A 25,234-nucleotide genomic window follows, 5' to 3' on the forward strand; every position below is an offset into this window, starting at 1 on the left:
GAATCTTGGATTCACCAAAAGACCTAGAAAGTACAAACTATGAGCTTGATGAGCGGAACAACTAGAAAAGTTGTTTGTAGGGGTCACTAATCATCTCCCATATAAAGCCATAGACCTGAATATGAAAATTATTCCAAATTCCAGAGATGAACTCATTGATATCATTAGTCCTCTCGGATGTTTTTTCATTAAGCTTCAAAACAACTAGGGTATTATGGAGATGCACTTCCTATATGTCGAAGGGTCCGAAGAGAATGCACTCGGTGGCTCCGAACGCACAAAGGTGAATTTTTCACAAAGGCTTGGAGGATCCGGTGGAAGTAACTCAAAGATTTTGAATGAAACTTATGGTTTTTGGATAGAACATAGATTACAACCCGAATGATCTGACCACACAACATTCAGAGGCTCCGAACTATACTATAATCCTAGGATTTTGCTACTATATGATCTCACAATGTCCAGATGAAACTCACTCAAAGTGTTTGAACGAAACTTTTAGTTCAAACTTTAATTGGCTCAGAGGTATTGGACGGATGACACTCACGGCTACTAGACAAAAGGAGCAATGCTACACATACGAAAGCTTACATGAGGCTTTTAAGTAAAAGCTGATGTGGAGGTAGGTAATTGGGCCAGGTTAGCGGATGGGGCCCACCCCGGTTAAATTAGGGGGGGGGGGGGGGAGAGAATGTATGAAAGGTTAAGTAAACTTACGTAAGACTCTTAGTAGGTGTAGGATTATTGGGACAAAAGTCACCTGGAGGTACAGAACGTGAGTAGAAAGTTTTTGTACCATCTTGGATATACGAGACACCTTGCTTGGGGGATCTGAAACGCACAAAGTGCAACTAACTAACTTTGTAGATTGCATCAGAGGCTCCGGATGGAATCAACTTGGAGGTTTCGAACAGATGAATGTGAAGAGAGTTAGGACTTGAAATAATGAGAAATTTTGATGGGTTTTGGAGACTGAACTTTGATAACATATCAAGAAATACTTCTCACAAGACCCAAGACCCCCTTTGATAGAATTGGCATACCTATGACTCGAAGTGATCATGCCAAAGCTTGATCCTTGTATTTCGAGGGGTCGCGAACCATCCTCCGAACTCAACATCTTTTGGGACTATAACTGATCAACACTTTGAGAAATTGTTAGTCCCTTTATTTAGTCTTGTTGTCATGATTCATCAAAACCCACAATGGGGTCCTAGATGCACTTACAGTTTGACTACTTCTACGGCCGCGATTGCTTATCTTTTCTCCACTAAATTGTGCAAATAAATAATGATATGGTTGAGCCCACATAAACATCCAACGCATCCATGCCGAAATTCATCTAGCATCCAGGCCTCTCTATCTGAAGTTCTGTTCAGGCATGCGGATGATCAGGGACTAGAACAAACTCACCAACATTCTCACACCTATCGCATTTGCATGCAAACACAAAGATCAAGCAAGCACGCACCGTGGAACCAGCTCACAAGCGTTGCATTTCCATGGCCGGTTCCCAGCCGAAACACCAGCTCCCCCGCCAGCCAGCCCACCAAACAAGCCAGACCCTCTAGAACCATTAAGCACTATAAATACCCTAGCCATGGCACATCACCGCCGCACCACAAGAGCAACCAACCATCCACGAGACACACAAGCACAGCACAGCAGCGGCGTGAAGGGAAAACTCCGGCAAGATGTCTCAGCTCGCCCGCGCCAGCCTGACTGCGGTGGCGATGTTCCTTCTCCTTGCCGCCGCAGCAGCGGCGGGGCCGGCGGGCTGCCAGGACGACGTTGTGGCGCTCAACGAGGCCTGCTACCAGTACGTGCAGAAGGGCGCGCCGACGGTGCCGCCGTCGCAGGAGTGCTGCGACGCCGTGAAGAGCGTGGACGTGCCCTGCGTCTGCAGCTACCTGGGCAGCCCCGGCGTGCGGGACAACATCAGCATGGAGAAGGTGTTCTACGTCTCCCAGCAGTGCGGCGTCAGCATCCCTGGCAACTGCGGAGGTGAGCTAGCTGCTGCTTCACTTGGTTGACAGACCACACATGAACTGTGACTGACATGCTTACCCCACCAGAGTGCTAGTTCATTCAAACCTAAGAGAACTGGAGTACATGCACTAGGCATCGATGCCGTTCGAGCTCATTATTCTAAGTACGTAACAATTGAACTGACTGTATTTTGGGTTTATTGTTACAGGATCGATGGTCTGAAGCAAGAAGAGGCCGGCTGAATGGCAAGCTTGGATAACGTAAGCAGCGCAGTTAGCACTGCTGGAATAAATAAGACGTCCCGGTCAACTCATAGGTGGACGATGCCGGAGCACAAGGAATGTATTGCCATTCAGTTGAAGTTATTTATAGTTGTATTATACTTTGACTACGTTGCAACTTGCAGGACTCTTGTATTGCCCAGGTTGATCTATCATGTTATGTTACTCAATTAGGGCAATTCCGAAATGAATGACAGCATTGCAATAAGTATGAGCAACGAATTCCCCTGATATTATCTAATCTTGACCAGTGAAGATATTCTGGATGACTGAACTGAAACCAAACACACCTGCAAATTCATCAAAACAATTTACACCTGCTTGTGCAAAACAAACAAACAAACAAACAAACAAACAAACAATTTACACGTGAATATGCATGTAGGAATAGATGCCCACATCCTACTTGACTGCAGTCAAACTAAACCGCATACAAACATAACATACATACATACGCAGAAGACAAGATGGCAAAAGAAAAAGAACTGAGCAATCAATCCCCAATCTCTCCCCTTCAAGTAGTGGTATATCTTAGCAAGTAATTACATCACAACTCAGTGGTTCATGGGTGGCCTAGAAAAGAAGCAGCCCCCCAGTGGAAGAACTATACAACTCGCCCTCCACGAATCACATACATACTCATCCAGCCCAAAACACTGGACTCCGCAGCAGCACTCACAAACCTCTCTAGGACTAGCGCCGGCGTGTAAAATGCCGGCGCGTCTACACCGTCACCATCACCATACACTCACGAGAACTTGGAGGTGTTGAGCCTGCCCCACCACTTCCGCTTGGCCGAGTTGGGGGAGGACTCGTTGCCGCCGCCGCCGCCGCTCGCGAGCTTGTTCAGGATCACCTTGGTCTCCCTGATGCGGGAGCCGAAGTCCTTCTTCCACGAGTCGAAGTTCTGCTTCAGCCTGCGGAGCTCCACGTCCGGGTTCAGGCTCGCGTCCGCCTGCCCGGACTTGACCTCCACCAGGAACTTGGCATCGTCGGCGAACACCTGGCTCCGCTGCTCCAGCTCCTCCGCCAGCCGCCCGATGACGCTCATGCTGGCGTTCATATCGCGCCCGGTGATCCGCGGCGCGGCGGCCAGCTGCTGGGAGGAGCCCCCGCCCACGTGGTTCCCGTTGCTCTCCCAGCTCTGCTCCACGGACGAGTCCGACATCCGAGGCGTCTCGTCCAGGGCCAGGCTCTTCTTCGCCACCGACAGGCTCGACTGCAGCGACCGCATCTGCTTCTGCCACATCTCCTCCATCGCCTTCATTTTCTGCTCGTATTCTAACCATCGGTTCTCGTATTGCTGGAGCCGCTGGTGTAGCATCTCGTTCTCCTCATCCTTCTCTCGAACTGTAGCCTCCGCTCTTAGGATTCGGCGTTGCAGCTCGGCCAGGAAGGACGCCTTGATCAAGATTTGGTCGCCGTCTGCCTCCTGAAATAATTTAGTTCATGTGTTTAAGTGCGAGCAGATAGGGGGAAAGCCAGTACCAGAGCAGAGAAACAGATATAACCGTGTACCTTTTTCGATTCAAATTCTCTTAACACGTTCAGTAGATCAACATTGCCGGCGCATCTTCTAACAAGACAACCACGGATACCTTCATGTTATGTGAAGATGGTGTGTCATATTACCACTTCTATCTTTACAGAGTCTGACGAGAATGAGGAAAATAGACATACAGTTCTCCTGCATGGTTCTAAAAAAAAGAATGAGGAAAATCTTCTTACCAGATTGTACAACCACTGAAGCCTTCCGTATCTTAATGAAGTATCTTCTTGCAAGCCAGCCTTTTAGATTTTTCTGCACAAGAGTGGCTGCCCTATGTTTCTTCGACAGAGATGAATAACTTTGTCTTGCATTCTCAGCACGAATGACTGCAAGATATGAGGAGCAACCGGCCCATATAGTAAGCATGAGTAGGAGAGAAAGATAGAGCAACAAGAAATACAGTAATGCATAAAGCAGTGGGGCTTGGATAGCGTACATGATTGAAGAGCCAAAACTCCTCTGATTCGTTCACTTGCATGGCGCCGTGCTTGATGCCCTCTGAAACAGCTTTGAACCCTTAAAACACCATGTAGAGTACGATTCCGAGTATTCTCAAGGTTGCCAATCTTCAGTTCCCAAAAATTGAAGCAACGCAAGATAGTTGTCATTAGAAGCTTAAGTAACAGTAGTAGAAAAATGTATAAATAACCACTCAAACTTCAAAGACAGCATAATTATGAATTATAAATTTTAAGAAAGCAACTTTAAACATGTGATGTCAATTCATATAAGTATCATAGGCCAACACCTCTACTTGAAAACCATGAAAATGTCGACCCGATATGTGATACAGTACAGAGGAACAAACACGGTGATACAGCATTTTCCAGAAATACATCACTTACACAAGAAAAAGAAGGCAAGCCAAACTGACACCGGCATGTGCACTAGAAGAACAAGAGCCACCACTTGTCATTCACTAACCAGAACACCAGATGTAGTTGAAAAATGTGTGAACCGTGAGCCATTGTGCTCTTGGTATGCTCTTTGGAAAGCATCCCTACCTGAATGTTTTCTCCTTGATACCTGTTTGGTGCATTTTTCTTGTATATATATTTTATTATTTTTTCTATTTACGAACCTTTGTTGTTTATAGATCAGTGCTGCCGTACTACCTGGATCTTGTGGATCCCAATTTCTGTGTATTTTTACTCCTTATTTAGTGTATGCTTAGTAGGATCCATCCCTACTAGGACTGTAAAATATATAAACTTGGTGTCTTACTGCCTCTTATAGCAAATCACAATGTACTTATTAATGGCCTTGCTAGACAACGGCAAATCAGTGCACTAGCAAATCACAAGCATATCAGTCGAATATCAAATTACTAAGCTGCCCTGCTGTGAAATATTGGGCAGCATAAGGAATTCTTATCTAATTACCTGTCTATTCTGAAAGTGAAACCCAGTGAGTACGAGAAGAATACAGAGCGCAAACAAAGTAGCAGCATAATGTATGGAATACAACAATAACCCAGGTGTGTTAATTAATGAAACAAAGACTGCTTGACTGACCTGACCAGTTCGGAAGAACAACTTTGTGTAGCCAACTTGATACATCTCAGGCAAAATGTTGAATTGATGAAGAATTGCAACCGAAACACTAAGTGGATCTTGAGACGCAACATCCTCAAGAAGAAGAAAACCATACCTGATAATTTGAATCGTTAACGTCTTGCACGCAACAAAAATCAGAAGCATAATACAGATATACAGATATTTGAATTACCGCCGAGCAAACTTCTGATGAGTCATTCTCGTTGGGTACCCAGATCTTGAAATGCGCACAACTTCAAGAACCCCGCAGCATTTCAGTTGCTGAAGCACAAGTTCTTGTCCGTAAATGGCAGGGAGCTGCAAATTATTTGGTTTAATGCAACGTATGAAGTGTGGTGTTGTGCTTTCAAGTCTTTGCATAAGTTGGAACAATTGTCCCTGCCAAACATTTAAACAGACAGTTGTTAACAGTTGATCTGATTCATTCAAGATCTCCTTAGAAATTTCTTTGGGGCCACAAAGTTTTTTTACCTTAAACTTCATTGCTACACTTAACTTCTGTGAATCAGCAACACTAGGCCTGTATGGTACAGATTCTAGATTATCAGATTGAGCAAGCATCTTAGATGCAAACGTTTGTGGTATAGATAATTTGCATTTGGCAAGGAACTGAATTGAGTCCATGTGCAATAAATCTCTGTTCTTCTCCAGAAAACCCGATGTGTCATACGCCACCTAATCATCAAAGAAATGGAATAAAGTTGACAAGTGGTAAAAGAAAGACTGATGTGAACATGGAACTGGATATTTGACAACTCCCAACCTCTCCTGCATAGTGACGGACAGTGAAAGCCTTGCCTCTTTCTCCTCTGAAGCAAGAATTAGTGTCAAGATGTTGCTTGAGCTTGTTTGCAAAAGTAAGGTCTGTGGCATTAGGGAATGTAGATTCCTCATCCAGCAGAGACAACAACCCCAGTGGTTTCTGTATCCAGTAAGAGAAGTAAGCAAGATAAAGAATCCCAGACATTTTTACCAAGTTCTCAAACAACAACAAGAAATATGGATGTAAGCGAGTTTTATTTTCTTTATTTTAATTTTGCCACAAGACATCTACAGAACTCATTAAACTCCGGCAAGGTTAAGGGTATGTTCGGTTTGTGCCCAAGGTTAAGGGTATGTTCGGTTTGTGCCCAAGGTAGTCATGTCAAAAAGTTGAGCCGAAATTTTGGTTGAGGTTTTGCTTGCCAATGGATTGGACAACATTGGCTAGAAAACTGAACTAGAGTTGGTAAAGAAGCATTGGTATGCCAAAAAGATGGTCTTCGTCCAAACAGAGGCCAATGGTCATGTCCAAAAAAAATGTAGGGTACACTTTGATCCCAATCCAAACATACCATAACCCAATATACACCTTGGCTGGGAACCCAGAATACACTGTGATAAGCCAGTTATATGTTCCACCCTTGTTTTCCCGATGCTAGTTATCATCATGGTTTGAGAAACCAGCAACTACATTTACTTGTACACCGTTAGGATTAGTCAATCAAGCAGTATTTACCAAGTTTGTAGAACCCCTGTATTCCTAAAAATGGAAGTATCTGCATATTGGTACAATCTGAAATCTGCAGGCTTTACTTTGAGTAATGTGGAGACCTTCTATCACATTCTATTTTTCTAGTAGTGAATTTTTGTCTCTGAGCTAAGAATGATTGAATGCTATGGGAAAATAGCACTTGCAATAAATTTATATTTGGAATTTTTTAAGTTAACCACTTCCCAGAAAAACAAATGCATTCCCCCTCTGCTTATGTCAAATAAAATAGGCATGTGCTTTTTACGGAAGTACTGGTAGAATTTAAAGCGAAGGGGGAGCCTTGGCGCAGCGGTAAAGCTGTCGCCTTGTGACAATGAGGTCACGGGTTCGAGTCCTGGAAACAGTCTCTTGCAGAAATGTAGGGAAAGGCTGCATACAAAAGACCCAAAGTGGTCGGACCCTTCCACAGACCCTATGCAAGGGGGAGCTACGTGCACCGGGACTGGTAGAATTTAAAGCATTGCCGCACAGACTAATATATTTATGATTTCTTGATGATGACAACAATGAAGACAATGTACAGGCCCATACCTTCTCAAATAGATTCAAACAGTCCTGATTGTCCTCAAACTCAACCTTAGCCCAGTCAATGCCATCTTCAACATATTCCTGATCACAGAAATGACATATTTTTCAGAAAGTTACTACAAGAAAATCGATAACCGTGGAGTGAATGCAATACATTTTATAAGGAGAACGTTACAGTTGTGACAGAAGCCGAAGCCATAATCAGTAAGAGAAGTTCACGGAATAATAGGAGCATCAATGCTCTTGTAACTTTAATGTATTTTTTTTCTTTACTGAGTGGTGTTAAATTATTGTGAAGTCAATAAAAGAACAAGAATGATCACTATAAAATGTACACCTGCTGGTACCAGAAACTAAGCAAAATTGCAATGCTGCAAAACATGCACCTGAAAGTCAAACAACAACTCACCTCTTGCTCAAGCTTAAACAAATGGCGATTGAAATGTTGTTGTAGCCTCTCGTTGGCATAATTAATGCAGAACTGTTCAAAACTGTTTTTCTGCAAATTGATAGCGTGTCATGAGAAAACATTTGACAATGAAAATGTGAAAATGCAGGCCAAAGGGAAGTGCATTACATCAAATGATTCAAAGCCGTAGATGTCAAGAATACTGATTGATCTCCCAGTTCGACGCTTGCCAACTGAAAGGGACTTGTTAATTTGTTCTACAAGCCACTCGAACAAACTGGCATAGAGAGCTTTGGCCAGAGCATCCCTTGTGTCAGTTGCCTGCAATATCCAAAGGGAGGTAGGTGTGTAAGAGATGTAAATCAAATAGAACTTCATGGCTAGTAATTTGCCTAGCCATTAGTTGAGAAACCATGCTAACCTGTGTAAGAGTAAGCTTCTGGACAATATTCTCATTATTAACTTTCATGTGCCGCTTTGACAAAACTAAATTGAGATCTTCAATACTGCAGCCAAGAAGTCGTGAAACCGTTTCCGCAGCTGAAATAAAATCTATTTTGTTAATTTTATAAAATAGAACCAGCCAGTGATACAAATGCAATACAAATGCTAATTTGCTTTCAGGTCTTCACATTTGCGGTATGTTATACTAAAACATTGAACAAAATTGACGAAAATACACAGCAGTAACCATCAGTATTTAAAACTGATGATATACAACAGTATGTTAACCAAATCATCACCAAAGACCATAATATTGTGGAAGTTATGGTCCATATAACCATATTAGCGACTGAACATGTTCTTTTTACCTTCTTCTACAGTGATCTCAACATGATTTTCATTATCAATAATTGTGAAAGAGACATCTCCAAGCCAGAGCACAGCTGAAACCATTGCAAAAACATTATCTTGGTCCTCCTTGCTGATATGGACGATGTTCATAGCTTCCTATTAAAAATATAAGTCAACAAACATGACAGTGCACAAGAACAACAAACATGATAATGCTTCGATGGAATTAACCTTATATAGCGACGTATTTATTGTTGTGCCCCAGGTAATCTAAAAGAAGGTATTTTAATTAGGAGGAGGCAAAAGTATATTATACCGTTACAGCATGAAACATTTCGGCATCATCCACACCAGCAATTGAATAGCAACAACTCTGTTTCAGATATTTGTATTCATCCACCTTCTTCAAATTCAACTTCTCTGTATCAAAACATTGCACAGAAAACCATGTACAACTAAGTATTGTGCAATGCAAAAGAATGGAGAAACGTCAATTGTCGATGGAAGACATTGTAGTAACTATGTTGAAAACCGAGCAGCACAAATAATGGTTCTTGTAATAAGCAGGAGGAAAAGGACTATGTTCAAAAGAAGTTTGAGAGGATATACTAGGATGCCATCACATGTACAACTGTACAAACCAAATAAGCCAGCGACTAAAAAATTCAGACAGGATGAATAGATTATGTACCTCTGAGAGTCGTTGGAGCACCAGCACATAGCTGATAAAATATATGGTAGGAACGCTCACCGACCGCACACTGTACAACTCTTGACTACCATAGTGGAAACAGTTCGGATTAGATTACTTATCCTAAAACAGTGTGTAGGAGAAAAGATAACCACAAAATTAGGAGTTACCTTCTCGAGTAGAACTGCCCAATTGCGCATGCAGCAAGATCATTAGAAAATTTCATCAATAAAAAACATAAAATTAAATGTAAACCAGAAAATGCTAATGATATAAAGCAGGTACACTCGGCAGAATCTGCATACATGTTTGAATCATGGCACCACATATTCTTCCAGTCGTACTGAAATGAATTTCAATGAGCTTTCCCTGTAATAAAAAATATAAGAATATTAGCCATACTTTGTTCCGCGGTACAGTATTGTGATTCTCACAAGAAAAAACTTACGAAGCGACTTGAATTATCATTTCTTAATGTCTTTGCATTGCCAAACGCCTCGAGTATTGGGTTGGTCTGTAGGATCTCATACTCTATGCCACTTCCACCTCCAAGTGAAGCCAGATACTGCATGGCAATCTTTGCAGTTTCTGTTTTTCCTGCTCCACTCTCACCACTACATAGAAAATGGCATCACTCATTCATTTGCTCACCATATCATGGTTTAAGTAAAAAAGAATGACGGTTGCTTAAATAATGTCAATGAAACAAAAAAGCTGAAAGTGCAAACTGAAGTGTATCATGCACAGTGAACCTTTTTAATCAGCTACAGTAAATTTATTAGATTTTTGCGGTGTACTACTCACTGTTTATTCCAATCTAAGGCGATACAGAAAAATCTACCACATTTATTACTTACTGGTGAACCATGTGAAGGAAAAGGAACAGGTACATGAGATTATAGGGTTGGTGTGTGCCTATTGCATCTGTTGGAACCGGACTATTCTCAAGTCCCAATTTTTGTATGACAAACAACCGCTCATATTTTAATGTCCCAGTAGGACCCTTGTAGTGTGAACTGAAATCATGGACAATGCATGAGACAATTATAGGGTTGGTGTGTGCCTATTGCATCTGTTGGAAGTGGACTACTCAAGTTCCAATTTTTGTATGACAAACAACCATGCATATTTTAATATCCCGGTAGGACCCTCGCAGTGTGAACTGAAACGATGGACAATGCATGAGACGATTAATATAAGTACATTTCACTGGTTACGTGACTTTTATTCTGTTCAGCTGACAGAAAAAAGTAGCAGAAAATGCAAAGTACCAATCCCAAAAATACATATTTCATGTGGCTTGGCTCCGCTATCTATTACTCCCTCCGTTCCCAAATATAAGTCTTTTTAGAGATTCCAATAAGTGACTACATACGGAGCAAAATGAGTGAATCTACACTTAAAAAATGTCTACATGCATCCTTATGTTGTAGTCCATTTGAAATGTCTAAAAAGACATATATTTAGGAACGGAGGGAGTACATATCAATTCAGGTGCAAAGTTATTACAACATGAATCCCACTGAATGCTTCTTAGTTCTTACTGAAAAAATAGAAGATACCAACCTTATAATAATGGACTGGTTAACTTCATCTGCAAATGAACATGTCAATTAGTTAGGCATAGATGTAGATGATTTTCCTCAGAAAATTGAAAGATCATACCAGCAAGAAAGATGTACTAATAGACTGACCTCTTTTCATTTCACGAAGCGCTGAATCTGCTATTGCATACACATGTGGACTGTCCATTGTTTTGTTTCTATATGCTTTAATATACTCATTACCATACAGTGCAACCTTCTTAAAAGGGTTGACGGCCACCAAAACTGGACCTGCTTTAGTCTACAATGCAATAGCATATCACTAAGAAATTCATTGAACTCCAGAAGAAAAGACAAGGTTCTGATCTATCCTCACATAAATCATGTCTTGTGAATATCTGTACTGCAAGTTGTACAGCACAGATGGCTCACTTAGATAACTCAGCTGCATAAGATCATCCACTCCATCAAGAATTTCAGGATTTGCAGGTTGAAGGCTCTCCGTTTTCAATCTTAGAACCTTCAATTGGAAGAAGGGGAGTCAAACTATAATAATTTCAAAGAGATAATAAGATCTTCCACGCAGATTTTAGGTAGCTTACTTTTCCTTCAGGAACCTTTAGTACAGACTCGTCACCAGAGGTAGTAATCACGGTGCATAAGGCCCAATCACCATTTGGAAGCTGACAAAAAACTCTATGCTTCTGCAACAAGTGTTAGGTAGAATGTAAATTAGCGTCTTACTCCAAGTTGAAAAACAGATACAGGCATATCAGTTGTATAATTCCAGAAGTTGTTCAATTTGAAATTGGATGTTTAATAAGTACCTAATGCATCTCTTAATTGTGACACAACAGTATTATATGTAATAATGGGTAGCTAAAACAGAAAAATTACCAAAGACACGACAGGAAATAAGTACAAACTACTGAAACACCATTTGTGGATCAAAATTTAAATGATGAAGCTCTATTTATGGGTTTAACATACCCCTAACAGTAAGCGCAGTGCAATGTTTTATGACAGATCACATCATGATAACAACCTAGAAGTCTATAACTAGAGAACAACACATTCCTCGAACTCCCGCCAAAACTTCGCATGGCGCCTTCCTGGCATTGCAACGTCAAGTGGCAACATGTATAACTGCAGTATCATGGACAACAACCTACGACCATCTACAACCGGACTGGGCAAATATACCCCGTAAACGTCCACGGACAGCGCCGGCCCGCACCTCATTTGTCCGTGTGCGCAGTCATCCCCTCATATGCAAACCCTCAAATCCATGCAAAAACATGCAACGTAGATTTCAACACACATACTTCCATTGCACATAGTTCACATAGTCCGGACATTACATAGGGGAGTTGTACATACCTATGTTTTTAAGGCGACGCCTTACCACCTTAGGGAGGGGGGGCGCTTTGGCGCCTAGGCGACGCCTAGGCGGGCGCTTTGGACGCCTAGGCGCCCAAAGCGGTCGATTTTCCAAAGCGGAGGGGGAGCGCTTCGACGCCTAGGCGTCGCCTTAGGGACGCTTTTAAAACATAGGTACATACCATGAGAGACTACCAACATGATGGCATCTTCTACTACTTCATCATAACTAAATTAACACTATATAGATATACATAGTTTAGTTCATCACCTACGGCTGCCCTTGCCCTTGTCCTCGTGCTCGCGAAAGTAGTGGTCAAAGACATAGTAGGGGTCGAGGAGGATCTGCTCGGCGCCAGAGCTGGACATGTCGGACACGACACTGGACATGTTCAGATCCTCCTCCTTGGGGGGGAGGCTGGCGAGGGTACGGACGGCCAGGGTTTGCTCCACAGCAAGGTCACGGGCGGCCCGGGCACGCCTCTTGGCCCAGATCCGAGCACGGGCTTCCTCGTCGCCGGCCGCCGTTACGCAATACACCTTCTCCCTTTCACGGCGGGCACGATCGTCCCTCGACCTCTTGGCCTTGCGCATTGACCTCCGACTCGGAGTCCGATGCCGCAGGGACAAGGATCCAACGCTGGCCAGCCCTCCTCTCAGCGCACGCCTGATGCGGTAACGGTGCGAACAGGCGATGCGAGCTTACGCCTGAGGCAATGCCACCAATGGATGCCATCCGGAGTGGCAGAGAAGGCGCCCAGCTGGTGGATCTGCCGCCCTCTCAGGAAACGGTGGACCGCAAGCCAAACAAACGGCTACTTCAAACTTGCCCGAGCCGGCAGCCAGATACCAGTCGATGGATCCGGACCGGGCGGACTCAGACCGCTGCTAGCCATGCCGGAGATGACAGGAGCTGTGCGGATAGGAACCGGGGGTGGTGCGGGGCTAGCTGGAAGTGGAGTGGACTGAAGAATGGCTAGGGTTTGCTCCAGGGTGGGGATAGGGGGTGATTTTGTGGGGTCGGGATGGGCCGGTCCAACATGGCAGACGCGTCCGGGCAGCCCCAAATCCAACATGGCAGACACGTCCGGGCAGCCCTAAATCCGCCCCACGAATGGGTCGGACAGCCTGGACGTTTGGGCTGGGTTTGAGGGGTCCGGGTGGGTGGCTGTTTGAGGTGTCCGAGCTGCCGCTCGGACGTTTAGGGGGGGAAGTGGGGGGTCCGGTTGTAGATGCTCTAAAGCACGTAGAAATGGAGTTACATCTTGGTATCTATGTAGCTCAGCCTAGCACTTCACAATTGTGTTTACTGGTTGCTGGAAATAGGCTCTACAGCTGGTTAATGCAGGAATTCAATCAAACTACCAAAAAAGAAAACTCTGAATAATAGGAGTTCACAGATTCAGAAACCACAAAACTTTTAAGCATTATCCATATAAATTCTGCCATTCCAGAAGTGTCGGAAAACAGAAAGGGCAAAAACGAAGGGGGAAAGCCACCTTTTTAGCACCGTAGGAGCTGGTGTCACCCCATCTGGTGTCGCGTGGTGAGGGGCCAGCAGCCGCCGTCGGCGACGGCCTCCGCGGCGTTGCGGCTGCAGAGGACGCCGAATCGACCTCCCCGCCACCCCCAGCACTCTCCTCCTCCTCCGTTGTCGTCGCCTTGGAGCTGTAGGGAGAGTCGGCGTCTCTCTCGGGCGGCACCGCCTCCCCTTCCTCGTCCGCCGCCGCAGCAGCGGCCCGGCGCCCGACGCCGTTGGCCGCCGGGCCGGCTTCGACGCCGGCACGCGCGGCGGAGTACTTGTAGTCGAGCGACATGGACCGCGCGGGCTGCACCTTGGTGGGCCCGCGCGGGCGCAGCGCCGCGGACTTGCGCACGGACCGCACCTCCACCGACGCCATCGCCGGCCGGCGCGCCCGAGATCACCTCGCGGAGAGCCCCAAAACTCCCGCCTCCGACGGGATCTCCGCGCTGACCACCTCAAATCCACACAGCCCAACCTCCTCCCAGCGCCAATCCAATCCCCCGCGCCCAGCAAACGACTCCCAAATTCTACAGAAAACCGCAGAAAAACACCACCGGACCAGCCGATCTGGGAAACCGCCGAGGCCTCAGGAATGGCAGCGCGCGCGAGCTCCCCGTGGCCGTGGAGATGCGCAACCCCGTGGCCGTGGCTCCTCCTCCACAGGCGCAGCAGCTCGCGTACGCCTCCTCCCCTCTCTCTCTCTCTTTCTCTCGGGGGAAGGGTGAGAGAGCCAGCGACAGGGACAGAGTCACCAGAGGGAGGGAGAGAGAGAGTGGGGGAGGAATATTTTAATGGAATTAAGGCACCTCGCTTTTAGTATCCGGGACGAATTACGTGGTGGTGGTGGTTTAAAAATGTTCAAATCTAAATGGGGGTGGCCGGGTGGGTGGAGGGGGGAAGGTTTTGAATCCGCCACATGGCAATGCCCTCCTCTCACTCACAATAATTCTAGTTCGGCCGCTGCTGGTGGCAGGATCAGGATGGATTCATCAGATCCAGGGGAAAAAAGTGTGGCTGGCATAGGAGTCAGCAACGGGTGGCCTGCCTCGCGGTGACGGCGCGCTAACGGCTCCGGCCGTTGTTCCCTACCCAAAATGCCGACGATGGCCTCAGGTTTCAAAGAATTATCAGGGACGATGCTCAAAAAGAAAGAATTATCAGGGACGACGACGATTCTACGGGAGAGGAAAAATGCAGGGGACAGGTGTCTCCGTGCTCGTGGTAAAAGAAAGGCATCTATTGACTTTTCCTCTTGGACAGTGCTGTCGTATGCTTCAGTCCAAACCAGTGGTTAAGCATGTTTGTTTCTATATATGGTTTCTGGTTCTTCTTTTCTTTTCTGGAGTCGTAAATGAGTACTAGTAGTAGTACTAGTGGCAGGTATTTAAATCCTCTCAAAAAAAGTACTTCCTCTATAAACTAATATTTGATCGATTAGATCACTACTTTATGAAGGGAGTAGTAGGTTTTTAATATTTCATGAGAAAGAATACATACATTGCTGGTGCGAAATGTGCCTTTTGTGTATAATATTCTTTGCACAGGGATTTGTAAATTGTTGAAATAAAAAAAATCGAGGAATGCATACACAGTTAGAACAAGGACGAAATTAAGGGGGTCTCTGGTTCTCCATCTTGCAGGATGCTTGGTTGTGCTCGATTTCAAATAACAAGTCGGCAAAATTTTAAAACATACTGCTTCCGGATGTTTACACGAGCTCCTGGTCAATGTTATCTTCACATTGTTTGACCCGTTATGTTTGAGGGACTGATTCAGCATTGCGCGTGTCGCTTTACAGGTGGCCTCGTACGTCAGAGGAAAAGCGGATTTTGCAGAGGTAAACCGACAAAAGGTCACACAACCACTCGCTGACAAGTGGTCCAGAGACCTCTCCACCACGCAAGCTGCTGCTAACGGTTAGTGCGAAATGACTTTTCGGCCCCTAATATTGAGAGTTACATTGAGGACACAGACGTAATTGGCAGGCCTGGAAAGGAAATGCACGCAAAAACGTGACCGGATAATGTAGCAGTGGCTCGTAAACAAATACCGACCTGATGACTACGCGGCAGCCAGACCCGGATGAGGTCTAGCACCAACGTCTCGTCCCGTTTTGAACAGCAGCCGTAAGATGGGGATCGGGCGGACACGAGCGGGTCGTCAAGTGCGGCTCGGAAGAACGGGTCTCTCTGCGCCATATGACGGCACCTCATTTTGTCTCTGTTCGTTTCGATCCATTCAAAACTGCATGTACACGTGTATGTAGGCGCCGTCCAAACGGTTTCTGCGTCACTTCTTTTTTCTTTTTTCTTTTTGAGTTAGTTTCCGCTTCTCCTTAAGGGCATGGCCAACGCGTCGTCCCAAAGGTAATGCCCCGTCAGCCAAATAGGCTCGGATGCCACCATGACAGTAAAGCTATAGCCTGAAGGTGACAGGTGATTCCTGCAGAGGAGGCGGCTTCCTCGAGCGAAAAAGCGGGAAAAGTGATGAAAAAGCGAGAGAAAGAGGAATGGGGAGGAAAGAAACTGGTTCGAGATCGCGACCATGGAGGGCCACGAGCTCGGATACACGACCATGCCCAGCGGCGCAAGCTCAGGATTGTGGACATGGCGGTTGCGGCCGACCTAAAGCAAGCGCAATTTGGGAAATCGAGCTCTTCCATGTGGGAGTCCCGCACCGATCAAATCTGAAAATAGGGATAGAATTTTCGTGCGTGGAGAAATACAAGAGCTTCACCAAATCTCACCTCGATTTGTTAGACAGAAGCGGGATTGGAGATTTCCTGTGAGTTTGGGGCAGATGGATAGCTGAATCGACCACAAGTAGGGAAGATTTGGAGAAGAATGCACACAGAGATGGATGGATCGAGAAGAGAATTGCTTGCACAGGGAGGACGTGGGCCCCAGTGAGTGGTTATCCTAGGTTAGTGCGTTGGGATTAAAAATCAAACCTATAGCCTCATTTTTTTTTTTCGTCTACGTGGACAACGCGGCAGCACAAAGGTGATGCCACCATTGTACATGCGATGAGTAGTATCGGTTGAGGGCATCTTCCATGCTGACGCGCAAATTTGCTATGGCATCTGTCTGTGGATAGAAGACCCGTTCAGGGACATTGATGTCGGAGGCGGCCATCCAACACTATGTCCGCTAGTAAAGGAAACTTTTGAAATTCAATTAAAATCTGAACCATACACGTGTCGTGTCACACCAACGTCAGATCACATGCCCGATCACACACAAAAAGAAGCAAGTATGTTGTAATTTTTACATGCCCAGTCACAAAAAAATACCAGTTTGGCAGTCCGTGCAGAAAATTAGATTTTCTGCCCTACCAGGCCGGTAGTTCGAACTTCCACGCTCAAGGTGTCGTCGCCGCCGCGTACGCTACCTCCAACTCATCTTTCTGCCGATCCAACATCTTATAGCGGACGGGCTTGCATGATTATTCTTGCCTCGGCATCCAAATCATCCAAATTCAAGGTCCTTGGCGTCCTCCACATCGGCCGCTATCTGCACCTTCTTCTCTTCGAACATGGCCTTTTTCTCTTCGAGAAGAAGACAGTGGGAGAAAAAGACGGGAATTGAGTGGAGAGTGGCGGGACGAAAGAAGAGAGTGGGGATTTTTTTGCCACGGAAACAGGGCGGGCGTCTACAAAAGCGCGGACTCTGCCTGTCTTTTGGCTAGGCCGGGGGTGTCGGAGTCCTACGTGCCTGTTCCGGATTCTCGCAAAAACCTCCACGATTGGTTTCAGTTTGCCGGAAAAAAATGGTGCAGACCGCTCAACGGACCGATATAAGCCCGCGTTGGATGGCACAAGACGTCCAGACCATGCAGTCCAGACGTATGCGGACAGTTTGAGGGTTGGTGTTGAAGATGTCTTGAAAAATGGAGTTTTTTTAGCAACATGTAACATGTAAAAGCATCTGCATCCAGATCTTCCAACTCCCTATTTGTCCACATATTGTTAAAAGAATCGGCCGAAATCACTATTCTGACCCTATCAACAAACTTTGTCACAAAATGAACTCGACATGAAAGTATTTCACGATCTGATCCTTTTAGCAACGCCAGAGTCCGCGGCGTTTCTTTCCCAAAGGAGAAACGCCGAGCTAGCTAGCGTTCCTGCCCAAAGGAGAAACGCCGAGCCAGCTAGCGTTCCTGCCCAAAAGAGAAACGCCGAGGTTGCTCGCGTTGCGGACCAGGTAAGCAACGCCAGGTGCTTTGGCGTTTCTGCGCTGGCACCCAGCCCATTCGCTGCTCCGTCGCCAAAGTAAAAAAGCTGCTCCTAAACCCAGGGCCTAAACGCCAAGCCCTATGGCGTTTCTGTCCAGGGCAGCAACGCCCACTTGCTTGACGTTTCTATGTGGACTGGAAACGCTAACTACTCCGGCGTTTGAATGTGGATTTGAAACGCTAGCTAGCTCGGCGTTTTTATATGAAGAAGAAACGTCATGGTCTGTGGCATTGTTAAAAGGGTTAGATCGTGAAATACTTTCATGTCGAGTTCATTTTGTGGCAAAGATTGTTGAAAAGGTCAGAATAATGATTTCGGCCAAAAGAATCTTCTTCAACCTGACATTTCAAAAATAGTTCATTGGTTCTGGTTGTCTGACACCCCAAACCTAGCCCATATATGTGGTGGATTTGGAGCCGGACGCTACGCATCCGCCACGTCAGACGCAACATGTCAGACCCGTCCTAAAATCGCCCGGGATCGATCCCCATCTCCCTCGCCCTCAACTTGCTTTCTTCATGTATGTTATGTCCTCGTCTGCGTTCACGCCCTGCCCATTCTTCCCCTACCCTAGCTCCGTCGTTGTCCCCCGTCCGTCCTAGATGTCCTTGTCACCCTAGTACGTCCTACCTCGCACCCATGCCTTGAGATTTTCTTTTTTGCACATCTGTGGACACAATAATTTTTTTACGGGACACGTATAATCTCCCCCTTCCCCAACTTCCCTCATCTTTACGGAATATCGCCTTTCCATATAATTTGGCGGGCTGAAACTTGAGAAGAGGAGCATCACACACAACCCATGTCCACACGCGCCACCACGCCTGGCCGCCGCTACATCGCCTTGCGCCCCACCTCGTTGGCTCACACGTGCAACTGATTCGGAGGCCCTGAGCAATTAGCTAGGCTTGTTTAATGAAAATAATAACATAGGAAAAAATTATGGGAACAAAAAAAAAGTTGTCAAACAACTTCATCTAAATTTAGGGGAGCTATTTGGAATTGCTCTAACATTAGTACATCACCAATACAAGAACCAGGTTGTTGCTATTCCGGGATTATTTATTTGTTTATTTGTGAGTAATATTTATTTATTTATTTGCGGGTGAACTACTCCAGGAGTTTAATCTTTCCTCTCTTTTTTCTGAGATGGAGCCTTAGGAATAGAAAATCTGAAAGGGCACGCCGTAGTTGATTCTCTCCTTCTCGAATGAGATCGGTCGATCGATCACGAGAGACGGGTTTCTTTTCTTTTCTTGAATAAAGACACCCAATGGGATCATTTGGAGCACGCAACAGGAGAATATTTGTCATATTGGCCCCTGCCTTTTCAGTACCGTGATAAGCTTAACTAATACCCGGCCCGTGCCTTTTTTTCTAATCACAGCAAAGTCATTGGTTAATTAATCAACCTCGTGCTGTGGATGTACTTGTTGGTACGTCGTCGGGCATGTGCCGATGTACGTATGGAGCTTTCCTCACGAGCTCCCTACGGAAAAGGGCCGTTGATGGGATCGAGGCTTTTCTTTTAGTGATGAAGAGAGGAAAAAGGCGTTTCCCGGATGAGTGCCCGCTTTTGACTCGCTAGCTCCGGCCGGTGGGTTCGTGCTTGGGTTCGGAAGCCATAGCTCAAAGCTTCAAAAGAAGTCCTGAAAAAAATGTACACATATAGAAATTAGATGAATTTTTTTAGCATACAAATGACTAGTCCCTCCAATCCAAAAAAGTATCGTTGCTTTAGAGGTGCTTGGATCCAAGGGACTATTTTTAGTTTTTGATATTGATTCAACAATTTTGGTGTTGCTAAATGTGCATTCCACACATGGCTCCGCCACGCCACGAGCTTGATCCAGCTCGTGCGTTGTCGGGTGTGCTTCCATTTTTTAGTCTGACTAAAAATAGTCTTTTTTAGAGGCTGAAGTTCCAAGCACCCCTGACTAAAGAGAGGCTAGGACTAGTCTTGAGGCTAAAAAATTTTAGTCATAGGAAACCTACTAAAATATGTATTAGCCCTCTCTCTCCTCATTTAATTCCTCTCCTTTAACACATGCGAGTTTTGGATTGGAGGGTTTGGAGGATAATAAATACTTAATAACTTGATTTTAGTCTATTTAGTATTTGGATCCAAGCATGGATGAGGCTAGTAAGTTTTAGTCCCACTACTTTTAGTAATGAGACTAAAACGTATCCAAGCACCCTCTTAATTCAAACTTAAACTAAAGCTGAACTAAAGCCACGGCATTTGGTGGTGGTGGTGGTGGTGGGGGGGGGGGGTCGAAGGGTGTACATTCTTAGTTAAGTTTTGCATATGTAGTGCACATCTATATGTTTTTTTTCTTCTAGCACAAATCATGAACCAACTTATGGTTAGATAATTAGATGTATGGTTGTATTGCTCGCTCATCAGAGACAAACTATATGTTTGACACCCAATACACATATGCATGTGTCTAGATTATTGCTCATGTTTAGTGTTTTTTGGTTTCTTTTTGGCGATTCGGATTCACCAGAGCATGTCAAAGCTATTTCACATGTTCTCCAATGTATGGTTCGGGATTACGAGCACATTGTTTCCGGACTCTAAAATAGTCCACTCTTTCTCCCTCTCTGCCCCGTCTCCCTTTCTCTCTCTTGACTATTTTAGAGCACTCTGTTGTTCCACGTTGTTTTCACTCCATTCATAATGGACATGTTTGGTAGGCTGCATATGTTGGGGAACGTTGCATGGGAAACAAAAAAAATTCCTACGCTCACCAAGATCAATCTAGGAGATGACCATCTACGAGAGGAGAGATTGCATCTACATACCCTTGTAGATCGCTAAGCGGAAGCGTTAAGAAACGTGGTTGATGTAGTCGAACGTCTTCGCGATCCATTCACGATCCGTCCCGCGAACTCCCGATCCAAGTGCCGAACGGACGACACCTCCACGTTCAACACACGTATGGCTTGACGACGCCTTCACCTCCTCGATCCAGCGAGCGATGGTGAAGTAGTAGCTCGAGTCCTCCGGCAGGACGACGGCGTGGTGGTGGCGGAATCTCAGCAGAGCTTTGCTAAGCGCTATAGAGAGGAAGAAGACTACGAGGGAGAGGAGAGACTGCTGAGATAATAGGTTAGTCCGAAAAATAATATAAAAGTGTAAAATAAAGCCCATTAACATTCAGAACAGATAATATAATAGCATAGAACAATCAAAAATTATAGATACGTTGAAAACGTATCAGAAGCCATGTGTGATTGTTAGTTGATCGAACACGTCTACTTTCTAGAAACTGTGCGGGTTGTTTGAGTTCATCGCCCACAGTGCTGTCTGAGTAACCGTCTGCAATAGAAAACCCTAATAAGCAAGGTAATTAGCCTATTATTGATAATCCATATGCTAATCAAATTGATATTTCTTATAAAACACAACAGATATTTCATATCTGTATAACAGCAACCAGGATTTCATAATCGAATTACAATAGATAGCTTCGGCACTCAGTTACGCCATTACACAACAATACCAAGTTTCACATGCAGCATCAAAAACCTTTGGAAAGTAGCATCATACACGGTAAATAGATAGATGAATCTCATCTAGGAAACTACAAAAGCGGAAGGCAAATATTGAGCCTTCACTGATGTTGAATGTCCTTGCAACTTTAGGCCAGTGGCTATGGATAATTGCCCGCCCAACCTTCGTCCTCTTCAGCAAGACTTCAATATTGTACCGTGGGTGTTGAATGAATACCTTCCTCGCCTCTTGGCCATGCAGGTGGTTTGAGAGGTAATCATCGGTGAACTGCTTTGAAAAGTACTGAAAACAAAGCTATGCATAAATCGTTGTTATAAATTTTGAAATGGCGCAAGGGGTAAAAACAAGGTAAAAAGTTAGTACCATCCTATAGTTGACTGATGTCTTCTTCATTATGCAAACAAAGATCTTGTTGTTATTCGTTGCAAGTTTCTTCATCCTAACAATCTTTCCGAGTTTCTTGACTTGACTGATATTCATGGACATCTCATTTCCCCATATGCAAATTGGGTCGAACAGTGGGTTCAAGCCTCTATCAGCAGGACCTACATGTGCAAGACCAAATTATAAGAAACCTAAATATTAGAATGATTCGTGCAACTGCATAATAATGTGCTATTAGCCAAAGGACCCTGCTTGAACAAACCTCGATGGTAAACTGCAGTGTCTCCCATTGTTTCCCTGCAACACACATAAGGAAGATCTTGATCAGGTTAACTGAGAGTTGCCATACTATCAGTAGAATATGTGTTAAGTACAGCCAAATTCGATTGGTGTCACATGCATAACAATACAAAATTGTACCCACAGCAAATGAAGATCAAATTGCATAACTGAACCAAACAGTTAAATGGACAGCAGACCAAATCAACCAAAATAGTTAACTGAGCACGACATTGCAGAATAGAAACATGTACTAGAAGATAAGACAGTTAACAAAACAAAGAATGCTTGAGAACAATACTACGAAATGTAGTAATTGTTGGACCAAAGTGTTAACTGAACATTACATTTCAGAGGACCAAACTGTTAACTGAACATCAGATTGCATATTAACATTACAGAGGACAAATCACTAGAAGGCACTGGCGGTGGCCTCGAGAAAACAGCACAGCCTATATTTTAAAGTAGACAACCGCGTGGCGATGTAGACGGTGGCCTCGAAGACGAGTTGCTCCTCCAAGATCAGGCGGTCGACACGCATGGCAGCCATAGCGACCTTGTGCGCGCATGCGGCCGCATGCTACTGAGCTCCACATTATACTGCGTGCAAAATGGTTGTGGGTGGCGCTTAATTGGAGGAGGGGGTAGTCATTTTGGTGGAAGGTGTCGCGCCGTCGGTCGGGGCATGTGGGACAGGAAAGGAGGAGGATGGTGTGGGTGGAGTGGGGATTACCTGACCATATCGACGAGGCTGCGTAGCAAGAAGAAGGGTCGGTGGCGAGGAGGCCGCGCAGCAAGAAGAAGGGTCACCGACGAGGAGGCGGCGCTGCAAGAAGAAGGGTCACCGGCGAGGAGGCTGAGCTGCCAGTAAGCAGCAGTGAAGGTTTGAATTTGGAAAGCAAGGAGGAATAGTGGAAATGTGGATTGGTGGGAGGGGGCAGGTAGATGGATATTTCCGTGACGGCAAAAAAAATTCGCTTGATGCCACGAGAAACTGGCGCGCAAGTGTGGTTCAAGCAGGGTCGGTGGACTGTAGACGATGAAGCTTCCTGCATAAGCCAGACAAGATGGTGTACCTGATTTTTTCATTATGTTTTAAAAGACAAAATGGTGTTACAGAGTGAAAATGATGGTGTTTGAATTGCTAGAACATTTACGTGCAGTGAACATGCAACTAGTACATGAGTGTCGTGTTTAAATTTGGAATTATTCTAGATTCGTTTGACATTTTTATGCATTAATTGAGCTTCTGGACATTTAATGTGCATAATTCAAATTTGAACTACAAGCACATGCTTCAATGCACCAAAATTTGTTGAAAAATCACATGTGTGTCTTTGGGTGAATTTATAGGTCTCTTGCAAGAAATGGGAATGAAATTTAAACATGTGGGCGTCGTGGCTCGGCCGGAAAGATTGAGAAACTTGGTTTTTAATTCCTGTAAATCCAAAACACGTCTGAAAATCATGAAACTTGGCATGGTGTCATGACATGACACCAACATGTTGCGGTAAATTTTTTGGCCGAATTGGGACAAACTTTGGTGTAAGCTTCTTGCAAATCGGAGCTTCCCTCAAGAAGGCTCGTGGTTCCGAGAGGGAACGTGTCACCTTCATGTGCTAAACAACATACGTACGTTGCCTTCTCCCGCCTTAATTTTTTTACACAGGCAAATTAGACCAAATAGAAGTATCGTGCTAAATTTTGGAATTATTCCGGATTCATTTGGCCTTTTTTATACATTAATTGAGTTTCTGCGCATTTAATGTGAATAATTCAAATTTGAACTACAAGCACATGCGCTCTAGTGCACCAAAATTGGTTGAAAATTCACATGTGTGTCCTTGGGTGAATTTCTAGGTCCCATGCAAGTAATGGGAATGCAATTCAAACATCTGGGCGTCGTGGCTCGGCCAGAAAAATTGAGAAACTTGGTTTTTAATTCCTGCAAATCCAAAACATGCCTAAAAATCATGAAACTTGGCATGGTGTCATGATATGGCACCAACATGCTGCGGTAATTTTTTTGGCCGAATTAGGATAACCTTTGGTGTAAGCTTCTTGCAAACCGGAGTTTTCCTCAAGAAGGCTCGTGGTTCCGAGAGAGAACGTGTCACCTCCGTGTGCGAAACGACATACGTACATTGCCTTCTCCCGCCTTAATTTTTTTACACAGGCAGATTAGACCAAATAGAAGTATCGTGCTAAATTTGGAATTATTCCGGGTTCGTTTGGCCTTTTTTATACACGTCGGGGCTCGGCCGGAAAGATTGAGAAACTTGGTTTTCTAATTTTTGTAAATCCAAAACACGCCTGAAAATCATGAAACTTGGCATGGTGTCATGACATGGCATCAACATGCTGTGGTAATTTTTTTGTTCGATTTGCGAAGGCGCACACATTAACAATCAACAAAGTCATTTTGGAACAAGTGCTGTCACGTTACAAATCGAAAACACAAGTATTATTGAAACCGTGGGCGTTCTACTTACCAATTACGTGCCGCTACGAGTCCCCTTTTTTTATTGTCTAGAAGGTGCCGTGCGGGGTAGCTATTTGAGTACAGGAGGCGTGTGATCAGACCCCTGCGCGTGCTCATCGGGAGGAGTGCCCTTTGACCTCTACCAGCCGTGTACGTTCCTCCCAACGTCTCCATTAATGGCGCCCAAGCCCCTATTCTATGGCGTGCCTGTATGTCTCACTGGACTGAGATTTAAGGGAGAAAAATGAAAATCTGAAAAGAAAGTTTTGCATGGTTCTTGATGTAAGATCCGACAGACCTATATAGCATCGACTGCGACTTATAGTAAGCATGATGAATATAAGGACGATGACAATGATAATAATTGTCTTACGTATTTAGGAACATAATTAAAATCCCCTAAAAAAGAAACATAATTAAAAAAAGGCACATGCGGCAACTCCCGAAATACACAAGGGCAAAAGAAGAAGGAAGACAACGATCTGGCTCGCTGATCTCTACTTTCTTGATGCGTTGCTATAGGATGCGGGAACTAGTCTCCGCGGCGAGCG

General features: G+C 44.8%; 2 protein-coding genes across 2 annotated transcripts; one reads left to right on the plus strand and one right to left on the minus strand.

Moving 5' to 3' along the window:
• The first annotated feature begins 1,562 nt into the window (after positions 1–1,562).
• LOC125508862 (uncharacterized) lies at positions 1,563–2,617 on the plus strand. The gene is made up of 2 exons (XM_048673659.2): positions 1,563–2,004; positions 2,198–2,617. The coding sequence occupies exons 1-2, from the start codon at positions 1,695–1,697 to the stop codon at positions 2,209–2,211; spliced, it is 324 nt and encodes a 107-aa protein (XP_048529616.1). The 5' UTR covers positions 1,563–1,694; the 3' UTR covers positions 2,212–2,617.
• A 139-nt stretch (positions 2,618–2,756) lies between these two features.
• Positions 2,757–14,614, minus strand: LOC125508860 (myosin-1). Its single transcript, XM_048673656.2, has 23 exons — positions 13,756–14,614; positions 11,479–11,580; positions 11,253–11,396; positions 11,027–11,177; positions 10,899–10,926; positions 9,781–9,946; positions 9,638–9,701; positions 9,503–9,516; positions 9,333–9,417; positions 8,958–9,061; positions 8,659–8,797; positions 8,268–8,386; positions 8,015–8,167; positions 7,847–7,936; positions 7,441–7,518; positions 6,139–6,297; positions 5,847–6,050; positions 5,548–5,753; positions 5,334–5,469; positions 4,256–4,385; positions 3,999–4,145; positions 3,789–3,868; positions 2,757–3,702 (listed from the first exon to the last, which is right to left on the minus strand). The coding sequence occupies exons 1-23, from the start codon at positions 14,155–14,157 to the stop codon at positions 3,019–3,021; spliced, it is 3,585 nt and encodes a 1,194-aa protein (XP_048529613.1). The 5' UTR covers positions 14,158–14,614; the 3' UTR covers positions 2,757–3,018.
• Positions 14,615–25,234: the final 10,620 nt, after the last annotated feature.

This window comes from Triticum urartu, chromosome 1A (genome assembly GCF_056163025.1).
Source record: "Triticum urartu cultivar PI428250 chromosome 1A, HENAU_Tu73, whole genome shotgun sequence".
NCBI classification, from domain to species: Eukaryota; Viridiplantae; Streptophyta; class Magnoliopsida; order Poales; family Poaceae; genus Triticum; species Triticum urartu.